Source organism: Dama dama, chromosome X (assembly GCF_033118175.1).
Source record: "Dama dama isolate Ldn47 chromosome X, ASM3311817v1, whole genome shotgun sequence".
NCBI lineage: Eukaryota > Metazoa > Chordata > Mammalia > Artiodactyla > Cervidae > Dama > Dama dama.
The window spans coordinates 158417658-158437024 of NC_083714.1; the positions used below are offsets into that span (position 1 = coordinate 158417658).

The following is a 19367-nucleotide window of genomic DNA, read 5'->3' on the forward strand; positions in this document are numbered from 1 at the left end:
CATAGATTGTAGCCCACCAGACCCCTCTGTCCAAGTAATTCTCCAGGTAAAAAAATGGAAGTGGAGTGCCATTCCCTTCTCCAGCAAAGTTTTGCCTTCTTGCATTTCTTTTCTTTTAGGATTATTTTGGTTACTTCCTCCTCTCCAACAATATCAAACTCCATGCATAATTCTTCTGGCACTTAGTCTACCAGACTAATAATCCCTTGACTCTATTTGTCACCTCTGCTAAATAATCATAAGGTATTTGTTTAGGTCATATGTGAATGGTCTACTGAACTTCCCCACTTTCAATTTAAACCTGAATTTTGTAATAAGGAGCTTGGATGTGAGCCACAATCAGCTGTAGGTCTTCTCTTTGCTGATTATAGAGTTTCTCAACCCTCGGCGGCAAAGAATATAATCAATCTGATTTCAGTACTGACCATCTGGTGATATCTATGTGTAGAATCAGCTCTGAGGTTGTTTAAAGACGGTGTTTTCTATGACTTGCATTCTCTTGGAAAAACTTCGTTAGGCTCTGCCCAGCTTCATTTTGTACTTTGCCACCCCCCGCCCCATTTTGTACTCCAAGGCCAAATTTGCCTGTTACTCAAGGTATTTGACTTTCTACATTTGCATTCCAATTCCTTAAGATGAAAAAGATTTTATTTGGTGTTAGTTCTAGAAGGTTTCCCAGTTCTTCACTGAACCATTCAAATTCAGCTTCTTCAGAATCAGTGGTTGAGGCATAGACTTGAATGACTGTTATACTGAATTGTCTTGGAAATAAACTGAGATCATTCTGTCATTTTTGAGACTGCACCCAAGCAGTCTATTTTGGACTGTTCTGTTAACTATAATGGCTACTCCATTTCTTCTAAGGGATTCTTGCCCACAGTAGTATATATAATGGTTATCTAAATTCCATTCACCTATTCCCATTCATTTTAGTTCACTGATTTCTAAGACGATGTTCACTCTCGCCTTCCCCTGCCTGACCCATGTCCCATTTACCTGGATTCACAGACCTAACATTCCAGGTTCATGTGCAGTATTGTTCTTTACAGCAATAGATGTTACTTTCACCACAAGACACATCCACACCTGGGCATCATTTCCGCTTTAGCTCAGTCTCTTCACTGTTTATGGAGTTATTTCTCCACTCTTCTCCAGTAGCATATCTGACACCTACTATTCTGGGGGGGTTCATCCTCTAGTGCCACATATTTTTACCTTTTCATGGGGCAAAAATTTGCCTGTTTATGGGGTTCTCTCAGCAAGAAAACTCAAGTGGCTTGCCATTTCTTCCTCAAGTGGACCTAGTTTTGTCAGAACTCACCTCAGTGACCCATTCATCTTGGCTGGCCTGCCACGTCATGGTTCATAGTTTTACTGAGTTATATAAGGCTGTGATCCATCACTTGGTTAGCTTTCTGTGATTGTGGTTTTCGTTCTGGAGTCCATGGCACTGCACTTCTTGCTGCTTCTGTCTGCCCTCTGATGGAGCAGTAAAGAGGCTTGTACAAGCTTCCTAGTGGAACAGACAGGCTGTGGGGAAAACCAGGTCTTGCTCTGGTGGGCAGGGTGATGTTCTATAAATCTGTAATCAAATTTTCAGCTGATAGGTAGGGATATGTTCCCTCCCTGTTGATTTGGCCTGAGGCAGGCCAGTGCTGGAAGTCTACAGTCCCTATGGTAGGGCTACAGGCCCTATGGTAAAGCTAATGGTGACCTCCTCTAAGCGGACTTACATCAACAAGCTGCACTTCCCAAGACTGCTGCCACCAGTGCCCCTGACCCTGAGACAGGCCACTTTCAACCAGCACCTCCACAGGAGACCCATAAGTAGGTCTGCGTCAATCTCTTATGGGGTCACTGGCAGGTCTGGCTCAGTCTCTTGTGTGGTCAACTGCTCCTTTCCCCTAGGTCCTGATGCTCAGAAGGTTTTGTTTGTGCCTTTCAGGGTTCTTACGTTAAACACTGCATGTTTCTCTGATGTTCACACAGAATGTTCAGTGAGACCACATTCCAGGTCACTACACACACCTTTGCAAATTCAAAAGTAAAGACATAATACAATACCTCCTATCAGGTAACAATGGAAATAATGTAGAAATCAGTAAAACAAACAAAGATAAAAAATGTAAAAACACACTGATACTAAACAATATACTGTTGAAAATACCCTCTAAAAAAACTAAGAATTATTTTGAACTGAGTTATAATGAAAACAGAAACGTTAGTAAATTTGGAAATGCATCCAAACCAGTGACTGGCACAAAATTCAGAGCAATTAATATACATAATAGAAAAAGAAAAGATCTGAAACCAATCATCTAAGTTTTACTCTACAAGAAAATTAAATGGAAAACAAGAGCAAATAAATCCATTAGAAGGGCATAAGAAAAGAATATGAAGAAAAATTAAGGTCAGGAAAACTGAAAATACAAAGTCAAAAGAGAAAAGTCAATGAAACCAAAACTTGGCCCTTTGAAAAGACCAATAAAATTGATAAAACTAGGCTGGAAAATAAATACACAAGACAGTTCTGGTCAGTCACTCAATCATGTCCAACTCTTGGCAACCTTATGGACTAAGCACACCAGGCTTCCCTGTCCATCATCAACTCCTGGAGCTTGTTCAAACTCATGTCCATTGAGTCAGTGATGCCATCCAAGAGACAGAAATTACTAATAACATAATTAAAAGATGGATCATTATTACAAATCCTATGGTCATTAAAGGATAACAAAAGAATGCTATGAATCACTCCACTCACAAATATGATAACCTATATAAAATGAACCAATTCCTTGAAAGACACAATCTATCAAATGCAACACTGTGAGGAAGAGATAATCTGTAAGCATGTAACTATTTAAACTGAATTCAATCATTGAGTAACTTCCCAGAACAAAAAGCTCAACAGTGCCCAGATGAGGTCACTGATAAAGGGTTCCACCAAAAATTCAGGAAAAATTATGCCACTGCTCAACAACCTGTTCCAGAAAATAGAAGCAGATGCAACCTTTCAACTATACTATGAGGTCAAGGACAATGACTACCCTATTACCAAAAACACTGAGAGAAAACTACAGACCAAAGAAAAATCTTCAACAAAGTATCAGCAGATCACATCCACACAGCACACCATGTCTCCCTGTCCATCACCAACTCCCAGAGTTTACTCAAATTCAAGTCCATTGAGTCGGTTATGCCATCCAACCATCTCATCCTCTGTCGTCCCCTTCTCCTCCTGCCCTCAATCTTTCCCAGCATCAGGGTCTTTTCAAATGAGTCAGCTCTTCCCATCAGGTGGCCATGGTAGTGGAGTTTCAGCTTCAATATAAATCCCTCCAATGAATATTCAGGGCTGATCTCCTCTAGGATGGACTGGTTGGATCTCCTTGCAGTGCAAGGGACTCTCAACAGTCTTCTCCAACAGCACAGTTCAAAAGCATCAATTCTTCAGCACTCTTTATAGTCCAACTCTCACATCCATACATGACTAGTGGAAGAACCATAGCCTTGACCAGATGGACCTTTGCTGACAAAGTAATGTCTCTTCTTTTTAATATGCTGTCTAGGTTGGTCCTAATTTTTCTTCCAAGGAGTAAGCATCTTTTTATTTAATCATATGTGAAGTCAGGCTCAAAGCAATTCCCCAATAGTATACTGAATAAGGCAAAGAATATTTTTAGATGCTTTTGTAAATTTCTGCTTCTTTTGTTGTTTTATTTAGACACTATTAATGACACAGAAAGAATACTAACACTTCTTTATAGAGCATCTTTCAGATAAAATGAAATGGAAATGCCTTTTTACAAACCAATTAAAAACGAGAGCAATGCCCAGGTACTATTGTTCGTAGTAAAATCAGCCTGCAACTACTATGTAAACCTATTTACTTTATAATTTTAAATAGAAACATTTCAAAAATAAGGATATGCTATAAAACAGTATTTTCTCTATTAACAATCTGTACTGCTGCTAATGTAACCTCATTTAAACCTGCAATAGTTTAATCTTTTGTTAACTGTAATACTTATGAAACCAAATTATATTAACTGAATACACTGTTAGAGAAGCAATTGCATCTAATTTAGAAAAAAAATCTCCAGGAAAAAACACTTACTCTCAATGACTCCTGGAAGGAGGAGGCCTGGTACTGTGCATACTTAGCAATTGTAGTATGAGATCGATTACTTTCACAACGCCAGATTTTCTTTGTTCCAGTGGGATCCCAGTTTTCATCTGCTGGTTGCAACAACTGTGTTCTCACCTCTACAGTGTGTTCGTTATTGGCTTCTACCAAAGTTTTAGTAGAGAAAAGCCCTAGATCTACATGAATAAATAAATTGTAATAAAAAAATAAAACTATTTTTGGTATAATGAACGTTTCAAAAGTTGTTTAAAAAAAATTCTTTATGACATTCCATCCATTTCTCTAAAGACTGCTTCAAACCATATGAGAGAAATACGGCTTCCTAGAGGTATTGCCAAACAAATTCTAGATGTGCTACTCCCTGCAAAATATGAGGGCCAAACTTTCACAGCAGTCCCATGAATCATTAGATTTAACCACTGTGACAAGCTGTAACAAGGAACTGAGGGACAGGCTCTGGATCTAATTTTACCTACATCTTACACTGCAAAACGTCTTCCATCAACTAACCCAAGTCATTCATGATGCCTGATAAAACCAAATTACAAAGAAGTAAAAATCTATCAAAAGTTGTCAATTGCTAACATAGGCATCATGTTAAAAATGTGGTAAAGTGACAGAAACAGAAAGAAGGTGGCTTCCTACCATGAAAATGGCTTAATAGTTTCCTACCATGAAAATAAAAACTGGGGGAAACATCTAGAAAAAGTGTGCTTCTGACAGCTTTTTGAAAAATGACAGATAGTAAGAGAAATGTTTCAACTTTTTAAAAAAACTTACCCAATTTAAGAGCTCCAGCAAGGCCACGTATTACTGTAACGGGATTTTTGGGATTTATACAAAATTGATGTAACGGAGGAAAGAAAGCATCACGTTTACTTTCCAACTGTAAAATGGAAATGTTTTGTTAGATTTCAGAAAATGACTAGGTACTATTCTGAAATATGTTTTCATTTTTTGTCCAGGCATTTTTACATCAACAATATACTTTAGCCATTAACACTGAGTGCTGTATACTACAGTGTTTTAGCATTAATCTGTTCAGGAAAATTCTACTAGGAGAAAATCACTATATAATTTTATCTTTAAAAGAGATACACTTTAAATTTAAAAATTCTGAAATGGTGTTATTAAGTTCTTAGATCACAATATTCACAAAAAGACTGAAAAAGGTTAGCAATTCAAAAGCATTTCCCAAGTGTACTTACCAGGTATACCTCCAGAATTATTATAGAAGAGGTATGGAAAAAGTAAAATATAAACTTAAATATAGAAAGTGTTTTAAAGACTACTATCAAAATAAAAAATGATTCAATAACACCTAAAAAAGATAAATCTCCAGTTTGCATTTAATCCCCAAAAGTGCAGTTTCAGGGGTTCAGCTTTATTTTTATAACTAGCCCTTCCTTTCACAATAAGTCAGTGTACACTAATGTGGTAACTTAAGAGTAAAATTTGGTTTTATACAGCATCTGTAGGATAAGGGAGTTACAGAAGGCAAGATTCAGAAAAAGAACGAAACCAGTACTTTACAGGAACCTTTAATGTGGCAAGAAGGGGCAGCAGTCAGATTAGCAAGCTGCTGCACTTACCCAAGAAAACAGTAAGTACATACATGTGGAAAGCTACTGTCTTAAGGGGGCCTGTTCTTCTGCAAGGTTGTTCAGAGTAGTCATCTCTTAAAGGGCTGGGGCAAGGACTTCTGGAGATCAGCCAGAGGGTGGACCAGCTGGGAGTTGGGTGTAAACAACTTTAATGTTTTTTTGGGTGAAAAAGTTCTTTGTTTTGCATAGAATGGGGGGAGGAGGGACCTGGAGGGGATTTTTAACTCCAGGCTATTTTGAGCCAAGTAACCTTCTTTCAGCATCTAGTTTAAAAAGGGGCCAGATTTCCAAAATGGTCTCTTACATAACATCAATCTAAATATTTACTCTTCAAATTTTAGCTTAGAAATTTTTCTTTTATCTTACAACAGGATAGTTTACAGACGACGGACAGCAGCAACACTTCAGAAAAAAAAAAATCACAGAAATTGTTTTGATTTAACTTAAATCAATTTTCTTTACCAAAGACCTAAATTCCCAAAAAGTAAAAACATTTAGCTTCAAATTGAAAATTTTTAATGATTTATTTATTCTGAACCTTTTTAGTGACATGCACTAATCATAATTTCTATGTTCTTAACCACTTTGTCATTTACAAAAATTATTGCTTTAATTTGAAGCATAAAATGAAGGTCGTTAAGATGGCAGAATGTATAGATTTAGAATCATGTAAACAAAAAAACTAAGATTAAAAACAATTATCTATTGCTACTCTTAGAGAATCTCAGTCCTTAAGTGACAGACACTTTAAATTTAAATATTCTCTTCAAAAAATCTTTCTAGAGTACACCAGTGGCAAAATCTTTTCTAAGAAAGGACAAATGTTAAGTATTTTTTGTTTTATGAACTATTCTCTTTTGCAACTAATTAAGGCTGCTGACCAAGTGCAAAGCAATCAGATAACATATAAATAAATGAATATGACTATGACACAATGAACTTCACTTACAAAAAGAAGTAGTAGACCATATTTAGTCTGAGAGATGCTGTTTGTTATCCTCTAGGACACAAACATGGTCTTCCAAAGCTTTCAAGTTTACAGAAAAAATGTGATTTTCTCTAAGAAGATTTGCATTGGCTTAAAAATATATCTAAAGGCAGACAAGTTCAGATACCTGGCTTATAACTAATTAGCGAGGAGACTTACATAAATACTAGGTGTGGGTGGATTCAACTTGTCCTTTGGCAATGGTGGGTATGGAGAAGTTGGTGGTCTTGGAGGTGGACATTTATCCAACAAATTGTGACTGTTAGACAAGCCATTTTTATCTAAGTTCCTAGAAAACAATTAGAAGAAATATATCGGTTATGCAATGATTGTAAAAACAGGAGATTAAAACAAGAGAAAAATCTGAAGCTCTAGGTTCAGCTCAGTTCAGTCGCTCAGCTGTGTCCAACTCTTTGTGACCCCATGAACCACAGCAGGCCAGGTTTCCCTGTCCATCACCAACTCCCAGAATCCACCCAAATGCATGTCCATTGACTCGGTGATGTCATCCAACCATCTCAACCTCTGTCTAGGCAGATGAAGTTTAAACTAAAATCATTCTAAAATATTCATTTCAATACAGAAAAAAAGAAGAGTTAATTTTAACAGATAGTCACTTTGATTTCTTATACAATAAGAAAAGCTAAATATAGTATCTAAACATATAATATGAATTATTCATAAAGTTGCTTTTCTTCTGATAGTTTTCCAATTTATTTCTTCACCAAAAGAATAGGAACTCCAAACTTTTTGTCGTATTTCACCTTTATATTTTCTTCATGTAATGTTAAAACAAGAAACTTAACCAAAAAAAGGTTTATATAATCTTTATATACTTTCACACCAAGATTTTTCTCTTTTCTTATATCTTATTTCCAGATTATCTTCATGACAGCTTTCAACTGAGAAAGACCATTTGTTTTTTATTGTCAAAACTTGTTTTCTCACAGGTCCCCAAAATGAAGCAAGACTCCAGACAATAATAATTTTTAAAATAATGTGAACAGTTGCTAAACATTCTCACATTGTATTTAATTTCTACTTGATTTCAATTTTTTCATTCGGTGAAAGATACCATGTTTGCTAAGTTACAGATTCTTAAAATGTAACTGCTACTTCCAAACTCAAAAATCTCTTTTTAGTACAAGACCATTAAAGGGATATTTTTAAATCCTTACATTTTAAACTCAGGAAACAAATACAGAAAACTATCAAACCTCTGAAATCCATTTAAGTTTCTAACATTCAATCACTGAAAGTGAAATATAATCAATGAACTAAAATACAAAAGGAAATAGCTCTTAAAACATTCAAATTTAAGATAAAAATATAAAAGCTCTATTTTGTAAAGTAAAATAATATACACTGTTTCTTCAGAACAAATAGTTGTATTTTTGGAGAACAAATTACAAATTATATTTAAAATTTCAAATTATACAACTACATAAGTTGAAGTAAAATCACCATTCCTTGTTTAGCTTTACTTCTGCTAAAGGGAAGAAAAGCCTGAAACTTAGGATTTTTTGGTAGAACTAATGAAAACTAAAGTTTCAGATGCAGTAGTTATCAACTTTCAAATGCCATAAAAAACAGTTTGAAGTGTGTACAGCCTATTTTGGCCTTAGTTACCTGGCTAAGGATCAAAGAGGGATTTTGGCAAAGAAAGTGCACAGTCCTAACCACTGAACCACCAGAGGATTCCCTGTGATAGGGTTTATACAGTTACAAGCTAAGTTTAAAAATGCAGACTTTTCTATTTTTAAATAATTTACAAATGTATATTACATGAAAATTTTACAGTTAACTAGCAATTAAGTTTAAATGTTAAGTCAGTATCTAGGTTTCATTATCCACCCACAAAGCATACTGAGACTTGTGTGGTTCAAGTTGCCTGTATCTTAAGCTTCTAAATTAAAAAATATGATTCTAATTTATAAACTCCACAGAACTGATTTTACAACCAAAATTCATGCTAGAAGCTAATATAGGAGAAAATATATCCTAAGAACAATGCATTAAGAGTCAATTACAAACACACACACACACACACACACACACACACACACAAAGAGTCAATTACAATCTCTATATAATAAAAGGAACTGGTTTCAATGCTTAATTATGTTTGTCACTCTATACTTTCCACAAAATGATTTAAGTTTGATTATAAAAGACTTGCTTCCTAGTGAGAGAGGTACTACAATATAATACAAACATTTTAGAATACCCTAACATATGGATCAAGGATTTAATTGTACTTGAAAAAAATTTTAAAACCTTATTTACCATCCTGTATATGAAAAATGAGTGACAGACAGTGTAATTCTGCTTGTAGGACTTTTATAGTCTAATAACAAGTAAATTAAGAATACATAGAAAACTCAAGCAATTCAAAGTAAAATTAAACATGAAAACAGAAAAAAATAAATAAACATGTGGCAAGAGCAAGGAACCCAAAACTGGGCCAATTACTTAAATGCTAAAATTACATTTTAAAATTTTAACAGAAGCAAAAATGTTATAAATGAAACCAAACATTGGCAGTTTAAAATTTTAATAACCCTTAAAATTTTTCTAAGAAATATAACAAAAGAGAACACTCTGGTCAAAAAGTAAAATGAAATCAAAAGATCCATTAGTATGTCCCTATGAGTTAGTCAAATCAGAATCTAAAGTTATTACTAAAAGAACCAATGTTTTTGAAAATAAAGGAACCATACCTTTTTTTCCCTTTGTAAAATACCTATCAAACCTAAAGCATAAGAACAGGTTGAACAACAGAAACACATGAATGTCTACATAGGTATGACTTCACTGCTCTTCTAAGAAAAAGTTACCATAAAAATCCAAATGGGAAAGAAATGAAGTTGGGGGAAAAAAGTGGAGGTGGGAAAGACTAAGGCTATCTTACTGTTGCAAAAATGTATTATTACTGAAAAATTACTTTAAAAATACCATACTTAACAATATCTACTGTGAACTTACCTTTGAACACATTTAAATACAAAAAAATGGGAGGTGCTCTACAGATAAACTAATATACAGATTTTTTTTTCTTAATCAGTTTCTTATACAGAGTGATTAAACCCTCTCAACTGATGATTCCTTGAACTAATCAGAATTCAGTCCAGTAAAGAACACATCAGCACTGGGTAACAGGAATTGTCTCCACGTGACAGTTGTTATGTGCTATCTATTTGGCTGTGTTAAACTGGAGTAATTTTATCCTCAATTCAAGACCTGACATTCATGTTCTTTCCTCCTTCCTTTCTTTTCTATTCTTTATTTTTTCTCTTTACAAGCTCTGGAGATGGTGATGGTATCCTTTCATTAGTAAATTGCCAGCCAAATTTACTGGAAAACCATGCATCTGTAGGGAAGTTATTTGCAACTTACAAATTTACACATTTTTAGTAATAAAACAAGTCCTTTTAGTGGCTTAGAACTTAAAATTCAATCTAAAAAAGGTACCCCATAATGAGGCTTATATATAATTTGTAAAATAAAATGGGAAAATTAAAATTTAATCCACTATGAAAGGCAAAAATTTCTTAATTTTATTTACTCATATACTTTTAAAAATATCAATTGTTTCCATTTCTCTATTATTCTATCCCCAGTAACTGCAAGTATAAACTATATAAACATTTAAGACTTGTATCAGCTTAGAATTTTGTAATACATATTCAATGGTTGATCGGTGATGGTTTCTAAAAAGACAATCAAAGTGTCTGAAAAATCTAAATATATTTTAGTTTCAGCAATAGAGAAGAGAGGTAAAGACTCCCAGTTTCAGAAGACATAGTAATTAAGCAATAATTCTTTTTTTATCTTTGAAATTCAAAACCTGAATTAAAATAGTCAAAGTAGATAAAAATAATTTTCAGCTTTATATTTAATGTATATATGTTCTATTTTATTTCATTATAATCCAAATTATTATTCAGATTTCAGATGTAATGTTTTAGAAAGTTAGACAGAAGCATTACACCTGGTATTTTAACTATCACACAAGTTTTACTCTTCTATACAGCATGTAAGTATGAGAAATAAGATAATTAATTTTAGACTAGATTTTAAACAAACAGAATAAAAACACTACTTTAAAATGTGTACAACAGTTTTCTTTTTGAGATGATAACACTGCTGAAAAATTGTGCTGGTGGTTGGTGCATTATATGGAAATATACTAAAAACCATTGTACTGTACATTTTAAAGGGATACATTGTAAGGTGTGTCAATTATATCTTAATAAAGGTATTTTCAAAAAACGTGAATGAGTAAGACTCATTCCACTCAGAATGTGGACTCATTCCACTCAGAATGTGGAAATTAATACAATTTCACAATATCAAAGAAAGTGTTTCTCATCTTTTGAGTCTTTTTTGTTTGAAGGCAATGAAATCCATTTAAGAAATAAATTTTTCAGGACCATTCTTCTAAGAATAGAATATAGCTTGACTTCCTAAAGTGACTGGTGGTCTATTAACATTTCTCAAATCTTTATTCCTTTCTCTTGTCACTCCTGCCTGTTTAGAACCTCTTCCAAAATCACAGAAAATGTTGCCAGAAAGAAAACAATCAATAAAGTTTTACAGATTTTCTATCAAATATAATTTAATCCATTCACTGGTTTCAATCCCCAATCATAGAGAATATGATAACAACTGTGATAATCAACAGGAGTCAGTAATACTAGTAAGATATGCTTCTCACAGTATGTTGTAGAAAATGCTTTTCATATATAATATGCTGATAGTTTATGTACAATACTGAGGAATAAAAAGTTCCTTTTGAAATAGCTGTTTTAAAAAATTCACTATGTAATTATCTTTTATATTTCTTATAAAATACAAATATTATTTCAGTTTTCTGATCAAGTCAGAAATGAACTATTTTCAATTTGTGATAAACTTTCCCGTACTAACCTGCATGCTTTCAGAACTTCTGTAGAATTTGAGTATATGGACACAGAAATTGATGGTATAACCTGAGAATCAGGTTTGCAGCTAATCATAGACAGGCTTGTCTTTTTAGGGCTCTGTGAGTTCTCTAGCCCTTTTCCATTAATTGTTTGTAACCTAACATGAGGACTGCTAATGCTGGTAACACCAAGGGTGGTGGTCTGGTTAGCAGATTTTGGAGCAGCTGTAGAAATGACTGAAGAGTATAAAGAGGCAACAGAATTATTAGTCTTTGTATGACCTTCTGGGTGAGTACTATAGACTTTGTCATATGCTCCAGTCATCACACTGTCATTGGCTTTTCCAATCAACAAGGAAGAGATCTGAGGATTGTCTGAAATTAAATTTGATGATGTAGAATCTCCACTGTTAGAACTGCAAATAGGTTCTGCCATCAACTGCTGAACACGATTAGAAAGTCCCTTGACACCAGCACAGCCATTAGGTTTATCTTCAGTATGACTGCTTATTTCAGGCACAAAAGATCTATTTCCTGAAGGTGTGCTCTCTTTGGTACAACAAACACCTTGTTGGTCACCTGAGGTAGCAATATGAGAGAGGTGATTGAAAGCAGTTCCCTGTGTTACTGAACAACTAGACAGCATCCTATGTGAAGTCTGAATATTAGTGCTAGCCGCCTGGAGATAGAGGGCAGGATCAGTGGAAAATGAAGGCTGTTCATCATTAGATTCTGGCAAATGTGAATTCTGACCTTTGTTAAACCCCTAAAAAAAAGAGAAAAACAGACTTTTAAAATTCAATACTGTAAGTTCCAGCCAAAAACTAAACAAACACCTACTGTACACAAAGAACAATACTGAGGATTAAAAATGTTAAATAAAAGCTAAACAACTAAATGTGTAACATAATATGACCAAAATCATAAAAATCATTTTTCAAAAGTTCCATAATCTTATGATTAAAATGGTTAGTAACCTTGAGGGAAAATCATACTTCTGGGCTACATAACAGATTTCATTTACTAGTGTGGCAACATAATTCTTCATGGACGTCTTTGAGAAATTTTAGTGTCCAATTCAGAGATAAACATTTTCATTAAAAGAGAAATGACTCACTAAATTCAGATATGGAAGAACATACATATAGTCATTACTGATTAAAGTTATGAACACATCCTAAATAAGCCAGATCACCAAACATAACAATGTATTACATTTAATATGGAAATGGTATATACTAATTGTTTAAAATTAATATTGAATCTGTAATAGAAAAGTAATAGCTATCCTCAAAGAAAGCATATGAAATCTATTAATTTTTTTCCAAGGAATAACTTCAATCTTTCCCAGCATCAGTCAAGTTCTTTCCTAATGAGTCAGCTCTTCACATCAGGCAGACAACGTACTGGAGCTGCAGCTTCAGCATCAGACCTTCCAATGAATATTCAGGACCACTTTCCTTGAAAATTGAATGGTTTGTACTCCTTCTAGTCCAAGGGACTCAAGAGTTTTCTAAAGCACCACAGTTAGAAAGCATCAATTCTTTGGCACTCACCTTTTTTTATGGTCCAACTCACACATCCGTATGTGACTACTGGAAAAACCACAGCTCTGACTAGACAGTAAAGTCACTTTATCTTAGTCAGTAAAGTGATGTCTCTACTTTTTAATATACTGTCTAGGTTGGTCACAGCTTTTCTTGCAAGGAGCAAGCATCTTTTAATGTCATGGCTGCAGTCACCATCTGCAGTGCTTTTGGAGCCCCTAAAAAGAAAGCCTCTTGCTATTTGCATTGTTTCCCCATCTTCTTGCCATGAAATGATGGGACCAGATGCCGTGATTTTAGTTTCCTGAATGTTGAGGTTTATGCCAACTTTTCACTCTCCTCTTTCAGTTTCGTCAAGAGGCTCTTTAGTTCTTCTTCACTTTCTGCCATAAGGGTGGTGTCATTTGCAAATCTAAGGTTATTGATGTTTGTCCCAGCAATCTTGATTCCAGCTTGTGCTTCTTCCAGCCCAGCATTTCTCATAATGTACTCTGCATGTAAGTTAAATAAGTAGGATGACAATATACAGCCTTGACGTACTCCTTTCCTAATTCTGAACGAGTTCCTTGTTTCATGCCTCGTACCAACTGTTGCTTCTTAAGCTGCTTATAGGTTATTCAGAAGACAGGCTGGGTGGTCTGGTATTTCCATTTCTTTAAGAATTTTCCACAGTTTCTTATGATTCACCATGAAAGGCTTTAGAGCAGTCTGTGAAGGAGAAGTAGATGTTTTTCTGGTACTCCCTTACTCCTTCCTCTATGATCCAATGGACGTTGGCAATTTGATCTCTGGTTCCTGTGCCTTTCCTAATCCAGCTTGTACATCTGGAAGTTCTCAGTTCCTGTACTGTTGACATTTAGCTTGAAGGATTTTGAGCATTACCCTGCTAGCTTGTGAAATGAGTGCAACTGTATGGTAGACTGAACATTCTTTGGCATTGCCCTTCTTTGGGATTCAAATGAAAACTAACCTTTTTCAATCCTGTGGCTACAGATGTGTTTTCCAAATTTGCTGATATACTGAGTGCTGAACTTTAAGAACATCATCTTCTAGGATTTCAACTAGCTCACTGGAATTTCATCACTTCCACCAGCGTTGTTCACAGTGAGGTTTCCTAAGGCCCACGTGACTTCACACTCCAAGATGTCTGGGTCTATGTGAGTGATTACACCATTGTGGTTATCCCAGTAAAAAAGGCCTTTCTTACACAATTTTTCTGTGTATTCTAGCCACTTCTTAATCTCTTCTGTTTCTGTGAGGTCCTTCCTCTTTCTGTATTCAACAATACTCGACACTAAATATGGACAGAATAGGTTTCCTTTTATAGTTCACATGACAGATTAGGAGAAATACAAGTCTCAATAACAGAATTAAACTCATAAAAAATATATTCCCTGAACAAAACAGAATAATACCAAGAATCAAAAATATAATCTGAAAAATACCAAAACTTTGAAAAATGTTCAAAATGTTCAAAATCAGAATTCTGAATGTTTGAAATCAGGATATCACAACAGAAATTACAAAATAACTAAGGCAATACTTCAAAAATAAGGATACAACTCTATTCATAACAACTGAAAAAGATGACTGAGAGAAGTTAAAAGAGAACTGAATAAATGCATAGAAACTATATTCATGGTTGAAACATTAGCAATTTGACTCACACACGTAACAGAATTCTATTAAGTGCCAGTGGATACTTTTGGTACAAACTGACATAATGACCCTAAAATTATATGAAGATTAAAAAAAACACAGCAGAGTTTTTAAAAATCAAACACAGTTATCAACTATAAATGTAAAGAAAATGTTATACAAATATCATCTAAATCTCAGAACATATTCTGAAGTTACAGTGATCAAGACAATGAAGAAGTATTAATAAAAACTATACTGATCAGCAAGACAAAAGAGTAGAAAATAAAAACAACACTGACAGGAAGTGATAATAAGCATTTAACTATTTAAACTCAATCAACCATTTAGTAACTTTACAGAACAAAAAGCATAACAGTGCCCAAATGAGGTCACTGATAAAGAGTTCCACCAAAAATTCAGGAAAAATCATGCCACTGTTCAACAACCTGTTCCAGAAAATAGAAGCAGATGCAATCTTTCAACTATACCATGAGGTCAAAGACAATGACTACCCTAATACTAAAAACACTGACAGAAAACTACAGACCAAAGAAAAATCCTCAACAAAGTATCAGCAGATCACATCCAACTTTGCAGAAAGACATTTATAGACTACGGCCAAATGGGATTTATCCAATGCATGCAAGGTTCATTCAACATTAAAAAAATCAATCATTATAATACATCACACATCCACAAGTTAGAAAAGAAAAACCACATGATCAAGACAACTGATGCAGCAAAAGAACTGACAAAACTGAATACTTTTGTATGATAAAATCAGTCACTGAATAGTAAGAGAGACGAACTTCCTCCACTTAATAAGATTACCTATAGAAAACCTCTGGCTAACATTTTATGTTAAGTTGGGCTCAAAGCATTCCCCAGTAGCATACAAAAGAAGGCAAGGATGTTCCCCTCTCACCACTCTTTCATCTACCACACTAAAGCAAACTGATAAAACAAGAAAATGATGTAAAATGGATACAGATTAAAATTAAAAAGGAAAAAATGAAGATCTTTGTTCTAACTGACATAATTGCCCATGAGGAAATTAAAAGAATCCAGACACCTAATAAGAAAGGTTAGTAAGAATATAGAAATGTTGCAAGACATACAGTTAATATACAAAAGGCAATCACATTTCTATACCAGTAATGAACAGGTGTAATTTCTAAGGAATCTGCCTGCTAATGTAGGAGACACAGATTTGATCCCTGAGTCAGACATCCCCTGGAGAAGGAAAGAGCAACCTACTTCAGTATTCTTCCCTGGAGAATCCCAAGATCAGAGAGGATGGGGTCCCAAGAGTCAGACATGCTTTAGACTAAACAATAAAAACTACATTAGCACTTGTCCTAAAATGAAATACGTAGTGAAAATTCAATGAAATAGGTATCTAATACCTATATGAAAAAAAGTGCAAAGCATTGATTAAAAAATAACTAAGTAACAGGAGAGAGTTTCCACATTCTTCAAAAGTAAAACTTAGTATGATGAAAGATGTCAGTACTTACAAACTTGAGTCACAGATTCAATGCAAGCAAATAAAAATTCAATGTTATTTTTAACAAATTTTTAACAAAGTGATTCTCACATAATAAGGAGAGACAAAAGACCCCCAAAGTCCAACATAATATTGAAGTACATTAGAGGATTGACACAGGTTTATTTAATGATTTTAATATAAAGCTAAATTAATCAAGGCACCACGGTACTGACAAAAGAAACAGATAAATGATCAACAGAACAAAATACATAGCAGACAAATAAACCTACAGAAATACAGTCAACTAATCTCTGACAATGGAGCACAGGAAATAAAATGAAGCAGGGACAGTCTTTTCAAGGAATGGTGTGGAAATTCTGAGAATTCACATTGGAAAAAAGAATTTTTGGGACTTCTCTGGTAGTCAAGCAGTTAAGAATTCACCTGCTGATCAGGGGACACAGGAATGATCCCTGGTCCAGGAAGATCTCACATACCATGAAGTAAGTAAGTCCATGCATCAGAACTACCGAAATCTGTGTGCTCTGGATCAGGCAAGCCATAATTATTGAGCTTGTGAGCTACAACTACCAAGCCAGTGCACTAAAGCCTGTGCTCCACAACAAGGGAAGCCACCACAAGGAGAAACCCGTGCACCACCACTACAGTAGCCTCTGTTCTCTTCAACTAAACAAAGCCTGCACAGAGAACTAAAGACAAGGCACATTTGAAAATACATACATACATAAACATTTTTAAATTATTTAGTAGAAGAAAAAGGAAAATTTTTACATGTAAAAAATGTTTACATTTACACCATTCGCAAAAATTAACTCCAACTGAGCCTTAGACTCAAATATAAAATGCAGAAGTATGGAACTCCTAGAAGGTAATATAGGTGAAATTATGTAGCATGGTGCTAACTTTTTTTAATATACTTTCTAAGGCACAGTCATAAGAGAAAGAATTGGTAAGCTGGAGTTCATTAAAATTTAAAACTTCTGTGAAAGATACTGTAACAGAATGAGAAGGTAAATGAAGACTCAGTCACTCAGTCAATTCAGCTGCTCACACGTGTTCCAATGAATCGCAGCACACCAAGCCTCCATCACCAACTCCCAGAGGTTACTCAAACTCATGGCCATTGAGTCAGTGATGCCATCCAGCCATCTCATCCCCTGTCATCCCTTTTTCCTCCTGTCCCCAATCCCTCCCAATATCAGGGTCTTTTCCAATGAGTCACCTGTTCGCATGAGGTGGCCAAAGTACTGGAGTTTCAGCTTCAGCAAATGACGACTAGGAAAATATATTTACAAAAGGCACTGCTGTTCAGTCACTCAGTCATGTCTGACTCTTTGCAACCCCGTGGACTGTAGCACACCAGGATTCCCTGTCCATCACTAGTTTCTGGGGTTTGCACAAATTCTACATCCATAGAGTTGATGATGCCACAAGGACTGATGCTGAAACTAAAGCTCCAATACTTTAGCTACCTGATGAGAAGAACTGACTCATTAGAAAAAACCATGAGGCTGGGAAAGAGTGAAGGCAGGAAGAGACAGAGGATGAGATATCAGATGGCATCACTGACTCATTGTACATTAGTCTGAGTAAGCTCCATGAGTTGCTATTGCACAGGGAAGCCTAGCAAGCTATAGTCTGTGGTGTCACAAAGGGTTGGATATGACTTAGCAACTGAACTGAACTGGAACATGCTCCAAAATTCATCGGTTATACTAGATTAAAAAAAAAACAACAAAAAACAGATGCATCAGTACCTCCCTAATTAAGTCAGTAAAATCCCAAACACTAGCATCATCAACTGAATGTATCCCCCAAAATACAGCGCTGAAATTAAGTCTTCACTGTATGTGGAAGCAAGGCCTTCAAAGGTGATTAGGTTAAAAAAGCTGGAGCTTTGAAGAAAGGAATTTGTGTGTCTTATAAAAGAAACCATCAAAGGGCTTTCCTGATTGCTCAGTGCTAAGGAATCTGCCTGTCAATGCAGGAAACATGGGTTTGATTTCTGTGTCAGGGAGACCTGACATGCTGTGGGAGCTACTAAGCCTGTGTGCCATGACTACTGAGCTTGTGCTCCAGAGCCCAGGAACCACTACTGGGCCCGTGCTCTGCAACAAGAGAAACTACCTCAATGAGAAGTCTGAGCAACACAACTAGAGAGCAGCCCCCACTCACCGTAGAGAAAATCCTGTGCAGCAATGCAGACCCAGCACAGCCCAAAACGAACAAATACATAAAAGAAACCACAGACATTCCTTTTGCAATCTACAAGTACAATGAGAAGAGAGTCAACTATGAATAAGAAAGAGAGCTCTCAAAAGACATCAAAATCTGCTGAGGCTTGATCTTGGATTTCTCTGACTCCAGGAGTATGATAAATAAAAGTCTACTGTTTATAAAACACTCACTCTGTGGTACTTTGAGTCTGCCTAAAACTCAGAAACTCTCAGTTGGTAGGAGAAGCTAGAGCAAACAAAAGCCTCAGTCACTGAGGGAGGCAATGAACATAATAAAAGTCTTTTTTAGAAGATAGCTGTCAGTTTCTTAGGAAAGTAATTAGTACTCTTACAGTATGATCCACTCATCATGCTCTTTAGTTTTTACCTAAACAAGTTAAAAACTAAGTCCATACAAATCTGCACAAGAATGTTTATAATGCCTTTACATATAACTACACAAACACAAAGTGAGTGGATAAACAAAGTGTAGTTAATGCAAAGAACAAAACACTGCTGCATGTGGACTCCAAGAGTTGGTGATGGACATGGAGGCCTGGGGTGCTGCAATTCATGGGGTCGCAAAGAGTTGGACACAACTGAGCGACTGAATTGAACTGATCAAAAGTAAATATAGTTATCATCTCAAGGAAACACACAAAGAAAACTAAATGTATGTTGATAAGAGAACATCATTCTCAACAGGCAACATCCTGTATGCTTTTAATTATATGACATTCTAGAAAAAGCAACCTTAAACACAATAACAAGATCTATTCATTCCACATAT

At 35.2% G+C, this 19367-nt stretch overlaps 1 protein-coding gene across 11 annotated transcripts in view; it reads right to left on the bottom strand.

The window, feature by feature from the left end:
- Positions 1 to 19367, bottom strand: part of LOC133052239 (lysine-specific demethylase 6A-like) — a 169166-nt gene that overhangs the window by 33363 nt on the left and 116436 nt on the right. For all 11 annotated transcript variants that reach the window (XM_061137019.1, XM_061137018.1, XM_061137024.1 and 8 more), the window contains 4 exons: positions 11669 to 12429; positions 6899 to 7028; positions 4928 to 5033; positions 4118 to 4323 (listed from right to left, as the gene is read on the bottom strand). In XM_061137019.1, the coding sequence (XP_060993002.1) occupies positions 4118 to 4323; positions 4928 to 5033; positions 6899 to 7028; positions 11669 to 12429 (1203 nt within the window). The remainder of the gene's footprint in view (positions 1 to 4117; positions 4324 to 4927; positions 5034 to 6898; positions 7029 to 11668; positions 12430 to 19367) is intronic.